Here is a 24,636-nt window from a genome sequence, read left to right as displayed (position 1 = left end):
TACTCAGCTTTTGTGTGTGTGTGTGTTTGTGTGTAAGCAATGTGTACCCTGCATAACTAAACTATAAACCGCCCAGAGATTTCTCTAAGCACTGTGGGGCAGAACAGAACCATCACCCTTTGCTTCTGCTTTTAGTTCCAAAACCAACCCTCTCCACGCTCCAGCCCCTTCTCCTCCTACCACACCCTCGATCTAACATGGCTGTGAGCGGGCGGCTGTTCTCAACAATCCCCCCCCCCCGAGGTTTTGGACTTCATTTCATGTGGGTTGGGATCCCTTCGCAACTGGGATTTCAGCTCCCGGAATCCATGACCGTTGCTCATGCTAAGCTGGGGCAGATGGAATGGGAAGCCCAAAACGTCAGGAGGACCAAAATGTGAGATCTCACACGTGCCCGCTGGAGGCGTTAGGCGTTGGTACGAAGCAAGGTAGGACTTAGTGAGTCAGAACTTTCCGGTCTCCAGGTGGCATGGCTACGAAACAGACACACACATTTTTCACCCCATCCCGCCTGCCTGGAGCTTTTCGGTCTGAAAACGACTTACGGTGGCAATCGCTGATGTGAATGTCGTAAATGTGCGAGTGGGTCTTCAGGGTGAAGATGAGGCCGATGATGTATCCTATAGGAAGCAGCAGCGAGACGGTGTACACCAGGGGCCTGCGCAGCAAGAGAGCAAAAGGTAAGGGTGAAAACATTTTAAAAAAAGAAAACGCCTACCAAAATACATATCTATCCAGGTAATCCATCTGGGTAAAAGCAGCTCTAACACCCGCCCCCCAGGATCACACTTGAAGGCAAGAGTGGGAGACCAGCTGGGGGGGGGGCAGCTGCCCCCTCCTCCTCCTGGTGCACCATGGGACCTCAGGGACACAACCGCCCACCCCTTTTGACAGATCGACTCGTCAACCCAACCCCTGGTGGAAGCTTTCCTAAGTAACATCCATTCCCCACCAACTTTCCACAGGAGAGGAGAAAGGCAACGGAGACCCAATCCAGGTAGACTCATGGGGAAGCAAAGTTGGACATGGACTCGAACCCCCAAAACTTGCCAACATCCCTTTTCTGAGGGCAACCCAGAGAGTCTCAACCAGCTGGACACATTGAGGATCCGAAGATCTATGCCAGCTGACAGCGATTGTGTAAGATCCCAAGGAAGAATCTGCTCTTTGTTTAGAAACAAACAGCAGGCTCAAAGGACCGGGTCTTGAGCCTTTCGCCCGCCAAGCGTGTCCTCTGAAGGGGGACTCTAGCGTGGCCAACGAGAGAGAGGGGCCGAAGCGCACAGCAGAAAATCCAATCTTGGCCGTCACAGAGGACAAAACAAAATGCCCATTCAGGTCCTGGCATGTGACCGGCTGCGAACGTCGGGCTCGGACCTTCACGCCAACTGTCCCATGAACAGAAGCTGCTGTTGATTCTAAAAAGTGTCCCCTGGTTTTTAAAACCACATGAAGCATGCATTCAGTTTAATCCACTCCTTTGAGTCTGCTGTTTGTTTCTAAACAAACACCGGCTTCTCAACCGGCGACCGTTTGCCATGGAGATTTATGCGACTGGACATAAGCCTCCAGCCTACGGATTCATCTGGAAGCTGTGGAACTCACTGCCCCCCCACACACACACAGAGACCGAAAACCAAAACCTGCCTGGACTGGCAATACTGAATAAAATGGGAGCCTCCGGGGGTCCTGGCCACTCTCCAAAGGACCATCTGTGGCCTTTGCCCATTTAAAGTGTTATCAGTTTGTAAGGAACTCAAGACGGCCAGTGTGGCTCTATTCACGTCCCGTTCAGGTGGAAATTCCACAGGGCAGTGGGTGAAAAGAACACCGGACCCGGTCAGTTTCTGGCTGACCCAGAAGGGACCCTCGCCCCCTTTTCAGGCAGCCCCCCTCCCCCAAAGTTTCCAGCGCAAAATACTTACTCCACGTGGCTGTAGTAGAGGGTGCCGTTGTTCTCCATCTGAGAAGAGATCATTCAAAGCATCAAACGTGGCTGTGCCAGATGTCACAACCTCTAGCAATTGCTGGATCGCTCCGTGGTTCAGGTCTCGGGCTGCGGGGCCAGAGTTTGGGGGTTCGATTCTCCCCACTGGGTCTCCCTGACAGGGGCCGGACTGGATGATCTTTAGGGGTCCCTTCCAACTCTGCCGTTCTAAGATGATGACGACGATCCTTAATGAACTATTGGATAGCTCAATGGTTCAGGTCTCTGGCTGCAGAGCCAGAGGTTGGGAGTTGCATCTCCTTGACAAGGGCTGGAGTGGATGATCTCAAGGGTCCCCTTCCAGCCCTGCCTGTTCTAAGATTATTATTACAGTGGTGCCTCGCTAGACAGTTACCCCGCATGACAAGTTTTTTTGCTAGACATTGATTTTTTGCGATCGCTATAGCAATTTGCAAAACAGTGATTCCTATGGGGGAATCTCTCTGGACAATGTTTGGTCCCTGCTTCGCAAACTGATTTTCGCTAGACGACAATTTTGACTGCTCCCTCCGTGCTCGCAAAACAGGTGTTTTTGGGACCTAAGCTTCGCAAGATAGTGATTTAAACAGCTGATCGGCGGTTCGCAAAGCGGCTTTCCTATGGCCGATCTTCGCTAGACAACGACAATTCTTCCCCATTGGAACACATTAAACAGGTTTCAATGCATTCCAATGGGGAAATGCTTTTCACTAGACAATGATTTCGCTAAACAGCGATTTCACTGTAACGGATTATCGTCTAGCGAGGCACCACTGTATTAACCAAGGTAAAACAAGATGGCTTGGGGCCCGGAAGGGCTCTGGGCAGTCAAACCCACCCGCCTTTGAACACACGAGGCAGATGTCCTCTCCTCGGCTCCAACACGAGGCGGTCAAGACCGCACACTCCACCGTGGCCCCTCGACCGTTCTGGGGCTCTGGCGAGGCCAGGAAGCGTCTACTCACCAAGTCAAAATGGCAGCTCTGGCAGACGTAATGGCCGGGGGGCTCTTGGGTCACGTTCTGGCACTCCCCACAGACCAGCCTCCCGTAGACTTTGGAGAAGAGAGTCGGGGCAAACACTCCTGGCCAAAAAAAGGAGCACAAGGAAAGATCGTCACCCCGCCCCAGCCCCGAAGGAGGGATTCATTCAGGACATGTCTCACACCTCTTTCTGCATTTCCGTGACAGAAACCCGGAGCGGATGGGCTTCCCTTCCTCAGAATTAAAAACAGCGCAAAGACGTGGGATCCCACAGGCCAGACACGGGCGTTCTGGGCCTTCTTGTCAAACCTGCTTTATCACTTGCGTTACGGACAACCGTAACCACAAAATGGCTTCCCAGGTTCAGGAGGTCCTTTTGGCCTGCCATCCGGTCCTGCTCTCTCGAACTGAACGGTGAGCAAACAGCATGCTACATTTATAACTGTTTTCTGAATTTCTGTGGGTAGTGGTGGTCAGGAGCACTGTGGATATTTGTAATATTTTGACTACAATTCCCAGAATTCTACAGGGGGCGCGGACATTTGCCTCCATGCTGCCTGGAGAATTCATGGTGTAGTCGTCCAGCACCCGGAGAAGTGTGTCCATGACACCACAAGCCTTAGCCAATAGATCCTGATCAGGGCCAGCTTTTGCCCGATTTGGGCTGGAGACGCACAGCGTTGTGTTTCTCCCACACCTTAAAGGCATCCCTTGATAAACACTATTTATTTATTTATTTATTTATTTTTATTTATTTATTGTATTCATACCCCGCCTATCTAGTCATTTCGACCACTCTAGGAGGCACACTAGAGCGTCTGACCAGAAAGCAACAACAAGAATGACTGAACCATCGTCTCCCGCTAGTTTGACAACACGACACCACCACAGACGCTCTCTCTCTCAGCGCCCACAAAAGCCTACGCCCTGCTTTCTTTCTCTCAGTCTCTCTTTTTCTTTCACATCCAGGTCTCAGAAATGTTATCTTTTGGGAGGGCAAAATTCGGGGAGTTAGAAAAAGAAAGCAACGTTTCTAAGCTTTACCGACAGCCCCTGGCCTGATCCAGCAAAGCTCTCCTGATGTTCTTATGCCCTGCACCCACCCTACAGGGTTGGTGTTGCTTTAGTGTGTGGGGTGTGTGGGCAATGGATAGTCTCACCCACCAGTCTGCCCACTTCTGTGGCCCCTGCCTCTGCCACATTCACACTGGTGGTGCATTCACAAAAATGACCCACTCACCCTTCTGTGTTTTCCCCTGGAACATGTGATTCTTCTTTAAAACGAGGTACGCTCTTCCCATGCAGCTCCTTCTCAAACTAAAGAGTATGTGTGTGTGTGTGTCTGTCTCACAGCTATCCCCATAAGAGGAGGGCGGTTCCACAAAGGGGTGATATTAGCCAGTCAAAGCTGGTCACTTTGGTTTATCCCAAAGAGCCACTTCAGACAAAAAAGGTGCAACAGCACCCCCTTCAAAGAACTGGCCAAAACCAGACAATGCACCTTAATGCACTGCAGTTGACTACATGGCGCTTCAGATGAGCCGGCAGGGCAAGTTCCAAAGTTAACAGCTGCAATTGAGAAGTTAACTGAGCTGCTAAAAAGGTGCCACAGAAAAAAATATATACAGCTTTGTCAGGAAAGTGGTGCCATTTCCCCTGAACTGGCATTCCGCGTCTTTGGGTAGCTTACCTCCGACTGACAGGAAGAGCAGGGCTGAGCTGACCCCGGCTGACCGGCTGTTGAATCGCTGCTCTTGGTGCCGGATGCCACCAATCACCATGCACAGGCCCTTGAAGGAGACAAGCAGACAAGCAAGACCACATAAAAAATAAAAATAAAAATAGCATACCCAGATTTTTATCCTTGCATGTGCCAGCCTCAACTCCAAAGAGTCATTAGCTCGGTCCTCTCCCACCTAGTGCTGTCCAGGTGGACTGAATGATCACTCCCCATCATCTCAAGCCAGCCACATCTGGACAGCACCAAGCTGAAGAAGTCTGGGGTAGAATAAGACCTTCCCTGAAGCACAGCAATCTAACTATCAGATTAGTTACCGAAAGAAGATCTTCTCCTCTTGGCCAGAAACCGAAGGGAGAAAAAAATATGAACAGATCGGGTTAATGTAAGTTTACAAGACTCACAAAAAGAACAAGAGTGAGGATAAAACTAAGATTTCCAGCAGTGAGGCAATTAAGTTCTGAAAAGAAAATATACAGGCTGACACCTTGTTTCTATCTGATTCAAGTTGTGGAAATCAGTTGCAGAATCCCAGGCTGGCAGAATGAGAACTGCAGCAGCTTAAAGGAGATGAGGAATGGGCAAAAATGAGGATAATACAGCAGCGGCACTCAAGCAGACTCACCGGGATGAAAAGGACACAGCCCAAGAGGGTCCCCGTCAGAGCTGACCTGACAATCTCCTCGTAGCACTTATTCTTCTCACGGGCACCCTTGATGAGTGCGGTGATGTAGAAGGTTAGCTCTGTGATGGAGCCAAAGGTGGCATTGACCACCGCTCCCACTGCAAAGTTGCTCTGGGCAGAGATACTGCAAGATAGCAAAGAGAAAGGAATGCTTCTCAATAAAAACAAGGCTGTTTAAAAAGCAGCCCGGCAATAGCCATTACTACACTGGAAAGAATCTGGTTGTGTTCCGTTAGCTTTTGTTGCCACTGTTACACCTTTGAAATAAGAAACAGGATTTAATGGAGAATGGTACCAAACCTGGGGCAAGGGATGTCTGAAGGACATGTATCAACCTCTTAAGGTGAGTGTAAAGCTGGTTACACGCAGGCTTAGGATAACACCTGCTTACACACTCCCCTGGTAGTGTAACTGGCTGTAAGTGGACTTCAGGCAGCTCCTACCTGGTGATTAAACCAAAATCTACCCCAGTGAGCGGACATTTCCAACCAGAGGGTACGGGGGGGAGCATTAAACCACACACCCCAAGCCTGCCTCTAACCAGCTTTAGACTCGCCTCAAGAGGACAATGCCTGGAAAATTTTGTCATGAATTTTTGGGACATTCATTTACAATTTTTTCTGCACTGTCCAGAAGTTATTTGTGCATGCCTGACGAAGGGAATTTTAACACACGAAAGCTTGCATTCATTGTTTAAATTTTTTTGGTAGTTTAATTCACTACTTGGTTTTCTTTCAGTGGTTTAATACAGGGGTCACGTTATCATACATGTTCATCTCTGGAGAAGAAACGGATGCACAGCCGTGGGCCTTCTGACGCAGTCTGCCCAGGTGAGCTCCTCCAAAATCTTCCCAGTCCTGCGTTTAGGGAGAAGACCTGAAAAGACTCAAGTCCTTGCTCTTCAAAGCTAGCTAACCCGGCCACCCAATTCAGCTCAATTCTCCAACGTCACGCCTCCCAGGTCTATCCAATCATCCTTCATTCACCCTTATCCTCTCGCTTTCTTCCTTAACTGAGACCCAAGAGGCAGGGCCCCCCAGAACAAGATCAAAATCAATGCAATCTGAAACGGACCTAGGAAATGATCATGCTAAAACGCAACCTAGAAAGGCACACTATGAAAACCTTATGGATTAAATGCCGATTTAAGCCACACATCTGTTCAAAGAAGCACAGCACCTGGCTTTTATGAGAACTTTGGTCCATTACCAAAAAGCTGGGTGGAATTAAAAAAAAGGGTCCCATACTGCCAATTAAAAGAAACAAGAAAGAAAAGGTGGGACCAATCTTCCTTGGAAAGGAGTTTCGTGACTCGGGAGCCACCACCCAGAAGGCCCTGACTGCAGTTTTTAATCTTACTTTATTTTATTTATTTTATTTATATCCTGCCCATCTAAACCAAAGCCTACTCTGGTCTTCCACTGCCAGCCACATGAGACAGAACAAGCAAAGCGGCAGAGCCGAGCCTGGGTGCCTCGCGGATTTCAAAGGTTCCCAGAAACCACCCATCATCATGAATTTGGGTGTGTGGCACGTGTGTTTTTGAACACAGGGGGATGATGGATGCGCCTCTTAACATCTCACTCTTTCGTAGCAGCCGAGTTCACAGCTTGGAACTGAGCAGAAAAAGCCAACGTGTGGCCACCTCTGAGAGCGTCTGGGTCTGCGCGTCACGAGTTCCGTCTTACTCCTTAACACGACGCCTCACCTGGCAATTGCCATTCCTATGTAGTACGACAAGGGCATTATGGAGACCAAGGCCAACGTGAACTTCGTCACGGAACTGGTGTAATGGTTGTGTTTATCTCCGTAGCCCAGGACTAGAGTCATAATCACCAACGGGAGCAGATCTGGTTGCACATCCTTAAGGAAAGCAGACGCACTAAATCCAGCCCACAGGTGTTTTCTGCTGGGAAACAACAGCATACGGCAGGATCCCCCACCCACCCAAATCCGTGGGATCAGTATCTGTGGATTCAGTCGTCTGATGCCTGGAAATGTTAAATTAAAAAACCTCAGAAATATGTACAATAGGGCCCCCATTTCTGTGGGGAATTGGTTCCAAGCTCCCCAGAAGATGCTGGAAAATGCAGATTAGACCAGATGCTACTTTGATATCAAATGCTATACATACCCTGTTTCCCTGAAAATAAGCCCTAGTATGATTTTTCAGGATGCTCATAATAATAACCCCTATCCCAAAAATAAGCCCCAGTTAAGTGAAACCCCTGCCCTCCACCCTTGTGCATCAACCAGAAGATGGCATAACTGTATCTGAATAAATGTATATTGTTGTACATGAGAAAAAAAATCCCCTGAAAATAACCCCTACTGCGTTTTTTTGGACCATGTTCCAATGCTGGGCACATTAATAAATGGCAATGGGAGGGGTGGATCATTGCATCTAGTGGATCTTGCTCCCCCCCCAAGAGGCACTACAGGTGCCAAAGGAGATCCTGTCCTCCCCCGTCCGAAGGCAGAATCCTCTCTCTGAAAGGATACTGACGGCAAAGACGTTGATCCCGTCTACAGCGTATTTGTAATAATAAGCATTAACAGCCCGGTAGCAGCAAAGGACAACTTCAGCATCGAGGAGAATGGCCGTCTGCAGCACAGAGAGAGAACGGAGAAGAAAAGGACAAACACAGAAGATGCCAGAGCCCTGAGCTCTGCAATAAAATGTTGCAGCAAAACCACACATTCAAGCAGACAGGTTCCTCCATCCAGCAGGGTCCCTGCTAGCCAGGTCCTTCTCTAATACTAATCATGACTTATGGTGACCCTTTTCAGGGTTTTTCCAGGAAGACAATCCTCGGACCTTGGTTTCCCCTTACCTTTCTTCTGGGGGTGCCTTGGTGGGTTCTGCAGCTTGGCCAAGGTAAGTCATTTGGAAGGCCAACCTGCTACAAGATTTCATCTGATTCATAGCCCTCGGGTCCAACCCAATCAGGGATGTGTCTCTACAGGGACCAACCCATCAGGGATGCGTCTCTATAGGGACCAACCCATCAGGGATGCGTCTCTACAGGGACCAACCCATCAGGGATGCGTCTCTATAGGGACCAACCCATCAGGGATGCGTCTCTACAGGGACCAACCCATCAGGGATGCGTCTCTACAGGGACCAACCCATCAGGGATGCGTCTCTATAGGGACCAACCCATCAGGGATGCGTCTCTATAGGGACCAACCCAATCAGGGATGCGTCTCTATAGGGACCAACCCAATCAGGAATGCGTCTCTATAAGGACCAACCCGTCAGGGATGCGTCTCTATAGGGACCAACCCATCAGGGATATGTCTCTATAGGGACTAACCCATCAGGGAAGCAGCATACAGGAACACATTCAACACATCAGGGAACAAGGAGATCCTTGTTCCAACCCTTCCGGCAGGCTCCCTGTCCCCTTGAACCTCTGGATGATTCCCTGCGCGTGTCCCTTACCTTCCGTAGGCTCTGGATATGGACACGCTCCGGAGGCAAGAGTAAGACCTTGGTGATGGTACGGCCGTTCATCTTGGCAATGGGGATGAGGAAGACGAGGAACCAGCAGAGAAAGCACACCAGGCCATGGGCAAGGCAGAGGAGAGGGTAGCCAGAGAGAAGCCAAACGTAGGTGCTGACGCGGCGCTGGTGGGAGGGGAAAGAGCAGAGGAATCGGTGAGAAAGAAGCGGGCAAACGTTTTGTACATTGTAAAGCTTTAATCGTTATATCTTTCAATAGGATTTAGGACTGTTATGATTTACGGTCAACCCTCTGAAAGACTTTCAGGGTCAAAAGTGGCACAGAGAAATTTGTAGAGGTGGCACAAAAAAGTAACTTTTTGATGCTCTGGCCGAGAAGGTAAGTCATAAACCAAAGCTGGAACAACATGTCAAAGAGACAGCAGTACTGGCCCCTCAAACTTTGGCTTCTCCTGACCTCTCTTTCCCGAGAAGCCCTTCTCTCTGGATGCAAGCCCACCTGCACAGGCAAACACAGAAATCGGTCTTCTAGTCCTCATGGCAGCAGAGGAAAACCGGAGACGGCAGAGGAGACTAAATCCCCATCTCCTTTCAAAATGTGGTTTTGGGGGGGAAATGTGGGATACCGAAACAGCAGGATCAAATGTGGGCTGTCTTAGGGTGAGAGATCAAGAAGGAATATCCAAGATCCTGGAAATAATCCTGCCTTGAACCCTCAGAAAACCCCCTGCTGCCAGTCAGAGCTGGCAAAACTGGGTTAGATGAACCCAACGCTCTTAAGGGTCTATGCCTTTATAGGTCTGTTTTGCAAGGCGAACCACAGAAGAATGAAATTGGAAGGAGCCCCTAAGACCGAGTCTCACCCCTTGCTCCAGGCAGGGATCCCAATCCAAGCCGATAGGAGATGGCAGTCCAGTTTTCTCTTGAAGGCCTCTGGTGTTGGAGGGCTCACTATCTCCCAATGGCTTCCATTGTCATACTGCTCTAACAGTTAAGAACTTTTTCGTGATATTCAGCTTAAATCTGGCTTCCTCTAACTTGAGCCCATGATGACGTGCCCTGCACTCTGGGGTGATCGAGAACAAATCCTGCCCCTCCTTTGTGGGACAGCCTTTCTAGACTTTGAATAGTACTACTCTATCTCCCCTCTGTTTTCTTTTCCCAAGGCCAAACAGTCCCAGTTTTTTCAGTCTTTCCTCCTCCTAGGGCTTGGTTTCCAGTCCCCCGATCATCCTCCTTGTTGACCTCCTCTGAACTGTTTCCAGTTTGTTGGCATCTGATGGGGAAGGGAAGGTTGGGGATGAAGGTTCTTGAGCTGCATAAACATCACCCCCTTGGAAGGATTCTTCAATAAGCAAAAGTTGCCTTCTCTCCCGCCACGGAGGGAACCAGGTGACCGTGGCCACCACCACCACCAGGCCACCACCCTTACCCAATGGGAGTCGTCCCCAAGACCAGCCGGCTCCTGCCGGCTGAGCAGCGGCGTCGCTTCCTTTCCTTCGGCGGTGATGGTGTCGTACTTGCTGAACTTCATGTTGCAGTTGTGATTACAAGCTTTTGTCTGCAAAGACAGAGGAAGACGGGAGAGAGGAGAAGGCAGAAAGGGCCACGATCCGCAGAAGGCAGAATTCCTTCACTGGATCCACGTCAAAGAGCCAAAATGTCCTTCACACACCAGATTCCACGGAAGTCGGCTACCAACACCCAGTGGGGGGGGCAGCGCTGTGACTCTCCTAAAAGTCACACCTCTTCGGATTGCTACTCTCAGGCGCTCTTCCTTCCTTCTTCCTCCTCCCAATCAATGCAATTGCTCCTCTCTTTTGTTAGAGAGAGAGAGAATGCCCAGGGCTTTTTGTTCTGGATCCAGACCTGCACACCCACCAATTTTGAACCTTAGGTACTCCCATAAATATGTTTAGATGGTTTTTCCTCCGCTGATCTGTTCCTGAACATCTCTCCTGAACCCGGAAACCAGGGCCATTCCTTTTTAAAAAGCCAAATCCTCAGTTATCAAAGCCGTTCCTCCCATACGACCAACCCCCTTCCTCAATGATGTGATTTCCTTGTATTGCAGAAGAGTGGACCATTTTAAGGGCCAAAGGAGACACCCCCACCCCACAAAAGGACATGCGGTTTGCACCACCTGGTTTTGTCGATAGGCGGTTTTGCGCCTATCGACAAAACCAGAACTGGCTGACACGGAGTCTCACATACTCCCATTTTTCATTTTTAAAAAGTTAAGGGATCCACAAACGGATCAGAGCGAAAAAGCGTGCCTTTTGAATGTTTCCAGGGATGCAATGCTCAATTCACACACACACACACACCCCTTAGGAGCTTTTCTCTCGGGGGGGGTGAATCCTCTGGACCCTTCAGAAACAGTTTTCACGGCCTGGCGGCTACCTACAGGCCGCCTGTGGCCGACCCTTGCGCTACAAAGGGATGTGGAAAACCCGCAAGGAGAAAAGGACTGAATTTGGAAGGAAGTGTTAAGAAAGGGCTGACCCATTTCCCGCCACCCTGTTAAACGCTCCATCCCCTTCTCCGTGAACGCAGCCACTTAGGGCCAAATACAATTAAAAGGCGCAGCTCCGGGAATGAACCGGACCAGCTTCCCAAAACTTCCTCCTAATTCCAGATGCGGCCGAGGCTTGTTTTATGCCTTTTCGGCCCACCAGCTCTTCTTACCTTCTGGATCACTTTTCCAAAAGGCCAGAGGAAATACCCAGCGAGACTCCAGCACAGCTTTCCTGGGAGGGGCCAGAGAGCGAGAGGTGAGAAACAAAAGAGAGGAAATGCAAAGATAAAGCAGGGCTCAGGGGCTACTTCACGACCCCTTCGTCGTATTTTCTGCGGCTCGGAACGTTTCAGGATAAAGTCTGCTGCTTATAATACCGCCCCACTGTGCTTAAAGCACTCTCTGGACAGTTTACAATTTAATTATTCAGGCTATACAGTTGTGCCCCGCTTTACAACAAAACCGCATTACGACGACGTTTTTGCGATCGCAAAACGATGGTCTGAATAGGGGTTTTTTGCTTTGTGATGATCAGTTCCCTGTTCGGGAACTGATTCTTCGCAAAACAACGATTTTCGGACAGCTGATCGGCGGTTTCAAAATGGCCACCGGGTAAATAAAATGGCTCCCTGCTGGGGACGGATTCCTCGCTGTACAGGCACCAAAAAAGGCCGCCCTATGGAGGATCTTCGCTGGACGGTGAGGTTCCAGCCCATTGGAATGCATTGAAGGGGTTTCAATGTGTTTCAATGGCCTTTTTATTTTCACATTACAACATTTTCATTCTACAGCGATTTCACTGGAACAAATTAACGTCGTAATGTGAGACACCACTGTACATTGCTCCCACCCAAGCGAGCTGAGCGCTCAGTTTTACCAACTTCAGGCAGGGTGGCAGGTTCAGTCAATCTTGAGCCAGTTCTCTGAGCCCATCAAAACCGAACTCAGATCATGAACGGAGTCTGGACTGCAGTACTGCAGTTTTAACCACTGCGTCACAAGGTCCCACGAATCATGCCTTCCCCAACCTGGGAATTTCCAGGTTGTTTTGGTCTACAATTTCTCAGGCCACACAAATTCAAGGTTAGGGACTAGGAGAGTTGTCATTAAAAAAAAAAAAACAGAGATCACAAAATGAAGCTTTTGGGCTGCAACTCCCAGAACTGTCAGTGCCCCGTGGGATTCTGGGAGTTGTAGTTTAACCTGGCGGTTGTAGTCCAAAAGGCTAAGATTTCCATGCTATTTTCAAAATGCAAGGAATAAACCATACCATTCTGGACTGCAGCTGGAGTATAGGGGGTGGAATATGTGGGTTTCTTTTTTAATGTTTCCACTACCTATAATGCACAGCTTTTTAAAAATCAAGCTACAGATCTCTAAAACCTCCCCAGCCACCTGTGGGAGTTGACGTCCCCAAAAAGCAAGTAAACTCACCATACGAGGCTCCCACAATGGTGAGAAACATCACGATGGAGACCAGGACGTAGAGAAGAGCGAGCCACCAGCCAAAGAACATCAGGTAGAAAACGTTCCCACACGTCAGCATGGAGCCTAGAGGGGGAGAGAGAGAGGATGATAACAGGAGCCTGGTGGCGCAAGGGTTCAACTGCAATACTGCAGCCAAGACTCCGCTCACGATCCGGGTTCCATCCCAGGCAGCCGGCTCAAGGTTCACTCAGCCTTCTATCCTTCTGGTATTTTTTTATACATAAACTCAAGAAGTTGGTGAAACGAGCAGCCGGCTCACTGGGGTGCTATCTTGTATGGTGCCTGATTAAATTGTAAACCACCCAAAGAGTGCTTTAAGTTTAAGCACTCTGGGGCTGTATTCAAGCAGTAGACTTTGCTTTTATATATATATATATGTCACAAATTCCACACTGGCTACCCTTGGATATGAAGCAGGATGGGAAGCCTTCGTGCTTCATATCCAACTTGAGCTGATGCAAAAATAGGGAGAAAAGCATAAACAGGAAACATTTGGAGGGGTATATTTTTGGGGGGGCAGCTACAGCTCCCCAAACCCCATAGCCAGAGTTCTATGTTCTCCATCTCTGGGGGAAAGACATGACTCACACACCCCAGCAGGCTGTTGATAGGATTTCACAGATTTTGCCCAGCTAGCCGGCATCGCCTCTTCACTGTCTAAGCCTTCAGGGCCGGCCGGACCATCAGGCAGAGTGAGGCCCAAACCAGATGTTATGGAAGGGCAGTGAGCGGCTAAGTGATCCTACTGCATTTTTACCCCCCTGGCAGAGGTGGCTTTGGGATTTTCTGCCCCAGGGTGTTTGCTCTAATTTGCATTTTCCAGAATCGGGGGGGTAGGGGTGGCAGATGGATCACCCCGTAGATTTGGGAGTTCTAGCATATTCTGAACATCGTCCCTGCCTTGGAATGATCATTGCACGGTCCCTGCTGGGGAGGGACGATCTTCACAAAATCACGTCCATTTCACAGGAAAAAAGTGACCCAGGATTTTTATACATAAACTCAAGAATGCCTTTCGGCAAGAAGATCAATTCAATATAAAAGTAGCATCCGCGTGCTTTGTTAAATCCGATCCCGGGTTTCTGCATCGCCTCCCTCCGTCGCGGCATCCTGAGACCCGAGGCTGATCCTAAGGACCCATGGCTCCCCTCTTCCTCTTCCCTCACCCTTTTCCCTTTTCCAACATCCTAACCAATGAAGAGACCTGCAATTCTGAAAGCTTGCACACTTCCTTTGGGAATTTTTGGTTAGCTTTCCCTCCGTTTATATTCCGGCCTTTGTTTCACAGGAAATACAGCTCCACCTGCGCTTTTTTTTGGGGGGGGGGGAGAATAGGCCAGTAGGAACTACAGTTCCCAGAATCCTCCAACCAGCAAAGCTGCTGGAGGTTTCAGGACGCTGTAGCCCCCCTCCCCCCCAAAAAAAGCAGAGTTTCCAACCTCTAGCAGGAATGAAGCCTGGTTTTTAATACCTGTCGGGCTTCTAACAACGTTCAGGTCTGAGTAGAGCTCCTTCACGATCTCGGAACGGTCTTCCCAGGGCCGGGCCGTCACGTGACTCTTCCATTTCTTAAAGCCAAACTGGAAGAGAGTAATTGAGAAGGATGTGTGTTAAAGGCGGACAGGTGAGAGAGCCGAGGAGCCTTGTGGCATAGTGGTTACACTGCGGTCCTGCAGTCAAGACTCTGCTCATGACCCGAGTTTGATCAGGTGGCCGGCTCAAGATGGACTCAGCCTTCCATCCTTCTGAGGTCGGTAAAATGAGTACCCAGCTCACTCTGTGTGGGCGCGTGGGTGAGCAGTTTTTCAAAAGGGGTGTGGGTGTGTATTTGTTGTTTAGTTGTTTAGTCATGTCCGACTCTTCGTGACCCCCATGGACCAGAGCACGCCAGGCCCTCCTGTTTCCCATTGCCTCCCTGAGTTGGGTCAAAGTCATGTTGGTTGCTTCGATGGCACCATCCAACCATCTCGTCCTCTGTCGTCCCCTTCTCCTCTTGCCTTCACACTTTCCCAACATCAGGGTCTTTTCCAGGGAGATTTCTCAGGAGATGGCCAAAGTCTTGGAGCCTCAGCTTCAGGATCTGTCCTTCCAGTGAGCACTCAGGGTTGATTTCCTTCAGAACGGATAGGTTTGTTCTCCTTGAAGTCCAGGGGACTCTCAAGAGCCTCCTCGAGCACCACAATTCTTGGACTATAACTCCCAGAATTTCTGGCAGCCCCGCCTCTTTGCTGAGTGTCTTTTTTCCTCTCCAGACTCTGGTGGACGCATTGAGTCTGTGGCTCACAGCCGTCATGTCTGTCAGTTTGCTGTTTGGTTTATTCAACTGCAGGTAATGAAAAGCTTTCTTCTTAGAAGTGTCTCAAAGTGAGTTACTGAGATGGTGAGGGCCAGTGGATGAGAGAAAAGGGGTGGACTAATCTGGGTGGAACTTGAAGCTACTCTGCATGGTGAAGCCCTGCACGTCTGCTGTGCATCTAGAGAAATTTAATCCAACATTCAAAACTCTGCACCCACTGGCAAGTTAAAGCAATCCTGATTTTTTTTTCCTGACAAGGCCAAAGGTGATGGGACAGCAGAGGAACCAAAAGATGGGGTCCCTTTGCTGAGCGCCAGAATTGGAAGAAGGCAAACGGATCCCTCAGGCTCACCCTCCTCTCCTCTGCAAGAGAGTTTCTGCTCTCTGAAACTTCCCACACACACACATACACACACACACACACACACCAGAATGGGAAGCATACAGACCTTGTAATTGTTGGAGAGCTTGTGAGCTTCCACTTCATTCTCGGCGGTCAGGGTGGTTCTCATCAAACAGCCATCGCACGTCTGCACTTCCTCCGAGTGGTACGGGCAGGAAGAAGGACTTGAGAGCACTAAAAAAAAACCACACAAAAAACCAGAACACGGTGGGTCTTTTGCCGGCACGTCAGGGTGAATGCGGACACGAGAACAATAAATTTAGGAGTTATACCCCCCCCCCCCCAGACACCTATGGCTCTAACTAGCCAGGTGCTCGCTAAGTGTTCCCAGATTTTTAATCTAGAGGGTTTTTTAAAATTTATCTTTTTTAAATACAGTGGTGCCTTGCATTGCGACGGTAATTCGTTACGCAAAAATCGCTGCAATGCGAAATAAAAAAGCCCACAGAAACGCATTAAAACCTGATTAATGCGTTCCTATGGGCTTAAAACTCACCGTTCAGCGAAGATCCTCCATAGTGCGGCCATTTTCACTGCCTGGTAAGCGAGGAATCCGTCCCAGAAAACAGCGGGTGGCCATTTTGTTTACCCGGCAGCCATTTTGAAACCACTGATCAGCTGTTTTAAAATCGTCGCTTTGCAATGCTCGGTTCCCAAAGCAGGGAACCGATAATTGCAAAGGAAAATTCCCCCATAGGGAACATTGCAAAGCGATCGCTTTTGTGATTGCAAAAAATTCATCGGAAAGCGATTTCATCGCTAAACGGAGCGATCGCTATGCGAGGCACCACTGTACTCAAGTTACCATTGTATGACCTACATTTGTTTCCCGTTTGTCGGTATACTGTCAGAATGCCGATGGAAAGGAAAACAAGCAAGCATGAGTCTACTTGACGGTAAAGCTGATGACACACCCTTCAGTATTTCTTGTCACTCACATCTAGTAAAGTATGCCGGTCATATAAACACTCAAAATGAAAAAGCAAAGTGGGCTGCTTCCATATTGCCCCCCAAAGCTTAAAGCACTCTTTGGAGGCCGTTTACAATTTTTAATGACGCAAGCAACACATGTCCCCCATCACAGTGAGATGGGTCATCCATTTACTAAACTCAGATGGAGGGGAGGTTGAGTCAGTGTTGACGGGACTTACCCAAACCTGACAGGATCAAACTCAGGTGGTAGGCAGAGTCTTGGCTGCAGGACTGCGGTTGAGACTCTGCCCCACTTGGCAAAGGGTTTCAAAAGGTGTTGTGGGTGGTGCGGTTTTTCAAAAGGCGGTTTCCCAAATTTGTATCACCAACTGGTTGTGGGGCCAAGTATAAATATGACCGTCCCGTAGTCTCACTCTTACGTCTGAGGAGATGGACTTTATTCACAAAACCCCGTGTTAAAATATATAGCTGTTCATCTTTAAGCAGCCACAATGTTTTTGTCTTTTTTTAATTTTTGCTTTGTCTCCTGGAGTGCAAGGAGAAGAAACCTATCCGTTCTGAAGGAAATCAACCCTGATTGCTCACTGGAAGGACAGATCCTGAAGCGGAGGCTCCAGAACTTTGGCCATCTCATGAGAAGAGAAGACTCCTTGGAAAAGATTCCGATGCTGGGAAAGTGTGAAGGCAAGAGGAGAAGGGGACGACCGAGGATGAGATGGATGGACAGGGTCATCGAAGTGACTGACAGGACTTTGACCAAACTCCGGGAGGCAGTGGAAGACAGGAGGGCCTGGCGTGCTCTGGTCCATGGGGTCACGAAGAGTCGGACACGACTTAACGACCAAACAACAACAAACCAACTTCCAGGGAAAGAAAGCTTATCATCCAGTCCATTTGCACCTGCAGCTGGTATCTCTGCACTGCAATGGTTCCCAGTCTTGGATCCCCAGATGCTCTTCAACGACAACTCTTATAAATCCTGGCCAGCACACCTAGTGGTGAAGGCTTCTGGGAGTCGTAGTCCAGGAACACCTGGGGGAGCCAAGGTTGGGAATTCCTGGTGTACCGTGTCCTAGTTCCACAAACCTATCCCAGATCTTGTCCTCCTTTGTACTAAAAAGAAACTACAGTTAAAGAGAACGGCAACCTCGCCGTGAGGCAAGTCTGGGGCATCCTAAGAGGATGGCCAAATTATTCCTTATTCCCTGGTTGGTCTGCAGCTTTTGCTACATTTTTAGGGCTGAAAAGAGGAACCCACAGGGTTTTTCTGCTTTAGGCACCGGCAAGCTTGCTGCTGTCACCTCAGGGCAGGGAAATATAGGCCACCTTGCCTTGGGCAGGAAAATCTAAGACCAGTCCTCACGACAGCCACACCTACCGCGCGGGTGAGGTGCTATGTCCGGTTTTGGTCACCACAATACCAAAAACCCCCCAAAAACCTGGAGGCTCTAGAAGGGGTGCAGAGAACAGCAACTGAGACAATGAGGGGACTGGAGGGTAAATCCTAAGGAGGACTCAAAAGAACTCGGTATGTTTAGCTTAACGAAGAGAAGACTGAGGGGAGACATGATAGCAGTCTTACGAGATCTGGAGGGTTGCCCCAGGGAAGAGGGCATCGATTTATTCTCCATGGCGCCCAAAGGTAGGACAAGAACCAAGGGGTGGAAACCCGTCAGAGGGAGATCCAACCTGGAAATCAGGAGGAATTTCTTGACGGGCAGAACCATGAAGCCATGGAACAGCTCACCTCCCGATGCGGTGGGTGCCACATCACTGGGGGTTTTCAAGAAAAGATGGGACAGCCATCAGTCCAGGAGGGTCTGAGATCCAGGATGGTCTGAGGTCTCCTGGTTTGGGCAGGGGTTGGACTAGAGGACCTCTGAGGTCCCTTTCCAACCCTACGACGATTCTATGATACAGTGCCTTGCAGAGGGCTAGCCAGAGCTATAATAAGGCAGAATAGGTTCAGATCTTGAAAAAGCAATTTTTTCTGGGCTACGATCCCCCCCCCACAGCTACGCCCACCAGCCAATTGTGGAAGTAGCCGTCGTCTTCCTCCTCCTCCTCCTCCTCCTCACCATCCCCTGCCTTGGCGCCTGCTGGAAATCCCAAGGGCCCTCTTCTCTTACCTGGGACTATCCTGGGTGGAAGGATGCCGTGATGAGAACCCGAATGGAGGTCCCCAAGGTCCCCATGGGTGTTGTTAATGGCGGCGCAGTGCCGGTCACAGAGGGACCCTCTCCGGTGAGGGTCGGCCCTGTACTCCAGGTCTCTGGGGAAGTCTAGAAGGCAAGAGAGAGAGAGATCAATGGAGCGGAAAAACTCCAGGACGAGGGTTCGTTTATTTGTAGACCGAGAACAGACCCGTGCAGCCACCGTGCGGAATTTGCCACTGCTCTGCAAATCACTGAGGCTTCTTTCGACTGTTTCCCCAGTCGAAGGGGAGAGCCCCACTGGGATTTTCTTCTATGGCTACATGGCCGGCGGGCATGGGCAAGCTTAGTTTCCCGTGGCACAGCCACAGAGCGGTGCCACTTCTCCCCCGAAACGAGCAGCACATGGGATTTTAGAGGAGTGAAGCTTTGTGTTTCGGGACAACAAAAAATAGCTAATGACAGAATGATGGGAGTTGTAGTTCAAGGACACGAAACCACACGCCTCTAGCGTTTTTCCTGGAGAAGGTTCCCGACACCATCCCATTGGAAATTCACAGAAGCACAAATAAGCCAAAGGAGGAAAGCAAATCAGCCACCGTCGAAAAGAATATGTCTGAACCAGACCTCAGCGTTGACATAACTTTCAGTTAACACCTGAAATCCTGCTGTTGGGTGCAGTAAGTTACACTGGAGTAAGCCCACCGTTTTGACCAAACTCCGGGAAGCAGTGGAAGACAGGAGGGCCTGGCGTGCTCTGGTCCATAAAGGGGTCACGAAGAGTCAGACATGACTTAATGCCTAAACAACAACAAAGCCCACTGAATCAGTGGGGATTTGGGGAGCCAGCTCCTCCATACGTTCCACTGCTTCAAAATGGACCTACTCGAGTTGCCACTTACAGTGCTAAGCCACAGGATTTCAGCCATTAGAGACCTATTATGCTCACCTGGTGCAGATGCTGCCTTCTCGTCCTGAGCGCTGACATCAGTGCAGACAGCGTGTTGCCCTCTGGATGTTGCTGGACTACAACCCCCATGAGCCTCATAAGTGAGCGGGGATCATGACCATTGTAGTCCAGCATCTTTTGGAAGGGCACATGTTGCTTTCCCCCTTTTCTCAGCAATGAAAACTGCTGGGTTCAGGTATTGTTCGCAACTGCAAGCTCGTAGCCTGGGTTGGAACAGTGACTTTTTTGGGGGGGGACCACAACTCCCATGCTGCTGGGGGGTTCTAAAGGACTCTAAATACAAAAAGGAGGCTCCAGCTCGTTTCTCTGGAAAAGGCACAGCCCTTCCCTCCCTCCCTCCCCTGTTTGCAATATGGGGAGAATCCTACTGTACCTTATGAGGTTATTATGACGATTAACAACATGCAAAGCATGCAAGACACTGTAAAATGTTCTATAAAACCCCGTTATTAGGAAAGAGAGTATTGTAAAGGAATTGCCTCCCAGTGGACAAGGGCCAGCACTGATGTATGGGGTGGAGGAGGGCTCCAGCCCCACCCAGACTCATGGCACATGGAGCAGCCCCCCCCAAAAAAAACCCAAAAGGGTCCCCACCCAATCCAAAGGGCCAGAGCATTCTTCACATGACGCTGACACATCCTGCTCGCTTGATGCTCATATGACGGCCACCAAAATAATCAATTATACCATTACAGCTATACTAATTAAGCACAGATGCCTTTGCAAGATCTGAACGGAAGTGTCCCCAGATTGCGCATCAGAAAAGACACCCACCGATAGAGAGGGAGAAAGCTTGAAAGGGCTGGATTGGCGCTTTCTGTAGGGGGCTCCGGCTGTCAGGACCTTTTGGGCAAACACAACTGGAGGGCCCCATCTGCCCACCCCCTGCCACGTTTGGTCTTTCAAACATGTTCTGGGAGCAGCCAGCCAGCCCCACCGACCCATGGGTCCCAGACACCATCTATAGTTAGAACATGCACATTTTCAGCAGCATATTTGTCTAAATTTGAATCGTTAACAGGCTAGGGAGGGAGGGTTACTTATTCATTCATTATACGTTCTCTTTCTCTCAAAAAAGGCATTCAAAGTTTTCATCCCCTAACAGACAGCTATGAGAGGTAGGAATACCTGATAAGAAGTCTTCCAAACAGGCCAAAATTACTTTTCCCCAGTGGGTTGCACAGAAATGGTGATTGAGATTTGCAAGAAAATTGTACTTCAAAACACGCCTCTTCTCTACAGGAAATATTTTAATTTGTTGTTTAGTCATTAAATCGTGTCCGACTCTTCGTGACCCCCATGGACCAGAGCACGCCAAGCCCTCCTGTCTTCCACTGCCTCCCAGAGTTGGGTCAAATATTTTAATAAATACGTTCAAATTCGCTTTCCAAAACAATTCACCTTCTTTCACTGTTGAACACAAATCAATAGCCTCACTGAAAGTGAACTGGACACTTCTGGTCTGGACCCCTCCAACCACAGAAATTAGCTGGCAGTGTGAGCGCCATAGCACTAAACGCCATCTTGCGGAACAAAATGAGCTGGAAAACAAACCACACCTTCAAAAAGGGCAGAAAAACGTAGGAAGTCTGGGACTTTGCCATGACTCCAACCGAAACAAGGCAAATGTCGCATGGATGATGGGAAAAGAAGATTGCTATCAACCACAAAGAAACAGGTACGTTATGAAGGAGAAAGGCTCCATCGGGAAAATCTCCAGACGGACCCTGATGTCCTCAGCTCCAGGTCTAGAAAGAAGGAGACCCCAACCCATTGTATGGCTTTTATCAATGGGAAGGACCATCCACAGTGACCCCCTTTGCTGAGGAGTGCCAGAAGAGGCCAGAAAAGTCAGGGATGGTCTCCACCATCGAGAAGGGTTCCTTGAGAAATTTTGGGAGAGGGGAGAACCCACACGAAAAGAACTACAAAGTCCCTAAGACACTAAGGCAGAGGCAAATCTAGAAAGATACTTTGAGGCTTAGACGGGTAGTATCTTCTTGTGGTCAGAGTGTTGGACAAGGCCATGGCAGACCTGGGTTCACACCTCAACAGACAAAAATCTTGATAGGCGTGAGCACTGGGTCGAAAACAACAGAAAGGAATTTAACAGGGGTAAATGCAAAGTTTTGCTCCTGATGGGACCCCCCCCCCAACATACAGTTACAAGATGGGGGGGGAGAGTTGGTTCAGTAATACTACGAGTGAGAAAGATCTTGGAACTGCTGTGTGGATCACAAGCTGAAGATGAGCCAACAGTGCGATGTAGCTGCAAAAAAGGCCAATGTGATTTTGGGCTGCATTAATAGAAGTCAAGGGACATGGTGGTGCTGTGGATTAAACTGCAGAAGACTCTGTGCTGTAAGGTCTGTAGATCTTCAGATGTATGAGCGAATCCACGCAACGGAGTGAGCGCCCGTCGCTTGTCCCAGCTCCCGCCAACCTAGCGGTTCGAAAGCATGCAAATGTGAGTAGATAAATAGGGACCAACTCGGTGTGAAGGTCACGGCACTCCGTGTCTAAGTCGCACTGGCCATGTGACCACGGAAGATTGTCTTCGGACAAACGCTGGCTCTATGGCTTGGAAACAGGGATGAGCACCGCCCCCTAGAGTCGAACATGACTGGACAAAAATTGTCAAGGGGAACCTTTACCTTTACCTTTAATAGAAGTCTATTCTCCAGATCCCGCAAGGTGCTAATCCCTCTCTATTCAGCACTGGTTAGGCTTCACCTTGCATCCTGTGTCCTGTTCTGGACACCGTCCTTCAAGAAGGATGCTGACAAACTGGAACCAGTTCAGAGGAGGGCAACACAGAGGATAAGGGGGCTGGAAACCAAGCCCTAGGAAGAAAGACTGAAAGAACTGGGCGTGTTTAGCTTTGAAAAAAGAAGACAAGAGGGGAGATCCGATAGGACTCTTCAAATCACCACGCTGAAGGCCTCGATCCGTGGTTCCCAACCTTGGGTGCCCAGATGTTCTCAGAGTACAACTCCTAAACATCCTGACCAGCACAGCTACTGGGGAAGTTTCTGTCCAAGAACATCTGGGGACCCACATTTGAGAACCACTTCCCTAGGTATGTCAGAAAAAAAGGTTAACCACAGCATGGTTAAAAAAAATAGGTGGAAAAGTTCTTCCCCTTCTCTACAGGGGGAGATGGGAAAAGAACGGGGGTATGCAAACCGGCACGTAGTCTGAACGATGAGATGACTTCATTCATAAAGGCCCCTGAGTTGACGTCAGGGAGGCCATATTGAAATTCCCGGACATTGTTTGCAGGCAAACAAGACCGTAAGGCCACTTAGATTGGGTTGTTTGAGAAAGGAGGCTATGAAGATATACAGACGAACTTATCTAGGAAGTCCCTTAAAAACAGCCACGTGTCTCGGGGGGGGGGGAATGGTGCTTGGCTTTGAAAAACAAGGGAGAGGACAGGAGTAAATCCCAAACAAGACAGAAGTCTGCTAATCCCTTCGTATTTAAACAGATCGGCTGAACCTTCTCGCACCAAGACTCCAAAGCCCGGACGCTAATGACTTTTTCACTTGGATCAAGACGCCGCTTTAAAAGGGGAGGCAGAAAAAAAATCCTTTCCCAAACATTTTAAGCTCTTGCGCCATCATTCGCGGCCCCGGTATCATATTTTAAGCCTTCAAGATAAAAGTCTTGCAAAAAAAGGAACCCAAATAACACAACACGTTTGCAATCTTTACTCATCAAGGAGGTGCAGGGTGGTGATTCAAGGACCTCCGAGTCCGAATGATGACGCCCGTTCGGACGTAAATCCGGTGTACCAAACGCATGGACCAGCGTACTCCACTGGACCCAGTATGCGCAAGTCAGAGCCAGGGTTAGCAACTTCCATTCCGGGGGGATTTGCTGCCCTTTTGGTGATGCTTAAGTCACATGAAAATGGCGCGCAGCGCAAGAAGAATGAGGAGGCAGTCCTGGGAGCAAGCGCCCAGCAGACCTGTTAACGTGCTTCTGAAGCACGACTGGAAGCAATATTTGCACGCCAGGCGGGTGGACCCATGGCCCCTTGAGTAGCAAATATGAAGGGATGTGCGCATGAGCGCAAGACTCCCTGGGCAGCCAACGAACACGGACATCAGCGCAACAGAAGCTGTCCTGAAGTTTCTCCAACCAGTGGCGATCACACCTCTGACACTCATGCATGATCCTGTTTACGTGAGCGTAACAGAAAAAGACTTCTCCAAAACAGCAGAGGAAAACTAATTGATTTCTTTGCTTCTCAAACTCGGAGCCGGCCTTCCTCTGTCCTCGGGCAAGGTCTGTGAGCCTCCCACATATTTTGGACTGACAACTCTCAGAAGGCCTTGCTGGCACAGTCAGTGGTAAAAAAGACTATGGGAGTTGTAGTGAAAACCACACGGTGGGCCCAAGTTTACCCCCCCACACACTGCAATACAAGAACACGGGAGCGCTGCCTTAGCTCAAGCCATGCCACAGGCAAGGAAGGAAGGAAGGAAGGAAGGAGGAAGGAAGGAAGGAAGGAAGGAAGGAAGAAGGAAGAAGGAAGAAGGAAGAAAAGAAAGAGAAAGAAAGAAAAGAAAAGAAAAGTTGAATATTAAGCAGTTTTGTTTAATAGGAGCAAAGCTACAAGTGCGTGAAATGCTCTGGTTTTAACCCTGGTGAAGTCCCTGAGGGATACCTCACTTTGGGCTGTGACAGATCCCGACATCAACTGTCTTGGTTGCAGAAACAAGAGGTTCCTGCTGTGGTGAGATGAGCCCAGTGTAACCTGCAAGCTGGCACTGGTTTTAAAAATAAAAACCTGCCCGCTGATTCATTTTCATGTTCTTCAGACGAGCCAGAGGCTGTAACAGGCTGCTCTGTGTGTCACCAGACTCAAGCCTCCAAATCTCCGTAATCAACATCTGGCACAAACGACACAGGGTTTTAGCGTGAAAGGATTTCTGAGCCCAGAAACCGGGTCTCCAAGCAGAAACAAAATTGCTGTCCGTTTGTGAATTGTACAGTGGGCGCTTTGGACGGAAACAAAGGATGCGCTTG

The 24,636-nt window shown here is 49.3% G+C and overlaps 1 protein-coding gene across 2 annotated transcripts in view; it reads right to left on the bottom strand.

The window, feature by feature from the left end:
* LOC110070124 (uncharacterized) overlaps positions 1 to 24,636 on the bottom strand; it is a 36,553-nt gene that overhangs the window by 8,779 nt on the left and 3,138 nt on the right. For both annotated transcript variants that reach the window (XM_078376531.1, XM_020777767.3), the window contains exons 2-15: positions 18,606 to 18,758; positions 15,590 to 15,717; positions 14,316 to 14,424; positions 12,791 to 12,907; positions 11,527 to 11,588; positions 10,271 to 10,399; positions 8,818 to 9,003; positions 7,875 to 7,977; positions 7,081 to 7,222; positions 5,313 to 5,496; positions 4,640 to 4,739; positions 2,932 to 3,050; positions 1,926 to 1,963; positions 546 to 658 (exon numbers count right to left, since the gene is read on the bottom strand). In XM_078376531.1, coding sequence (XP_078232657.1) covers positions 546 to 658; positions 1,926 to 1,963; positions 2,932 to 3,050; positions 4,640 to 4,739; positions 5,313 to 5,496; positions 7,081 to 7,222; positions 7,875 to 7,977; positions 8,818 to 9,003; positions 10,271 to 10,399; positions 11,527 to 11,588; positions 12,791 to 12,907; positions 14,316 to 14,424; positions 15,590 to 15,717; positions 18,606 to 18,758 — 1,683 coding nt within the window. The remainder of the gene's footprint in view (positions 1 to 545; positions 659 to 1,925; positions 1,964 to 2,931; positions 3,051 to 4,639; positions 4,740 to 5,312; positions 5,497 to 7,080; positions 7,223 to 7,874; positions 7,978 to 8,817; positions 9,004 to 10,270; positions 10,400 to 11,526; positions 11,589 to 12,790; positions 12,908 to 14,315; positions 14,425 to 15,589; positions 15,718 to 18,605; positions 18,759 to 24,636) is intronic.

This window comes from Pogona vitticeps, chromosome 5, assembly GCF_051106095.1.
Source record: "Pogona vitticeps strain Pit_001003342236 chromosome 5, PviZW2.1, whole genome shotgun sequence".
In the NCBI taxonomy this organism is placed as follows: domain Eukaryota; kingdom Metazoa; phylum Chordata; class Lepidosauria; order Squamata; family Agamidae; genus Pogona; species Pogona vitticeps.
This window is presented reverse-complemented; position numbering and strand designations above follow the sequence as displayed.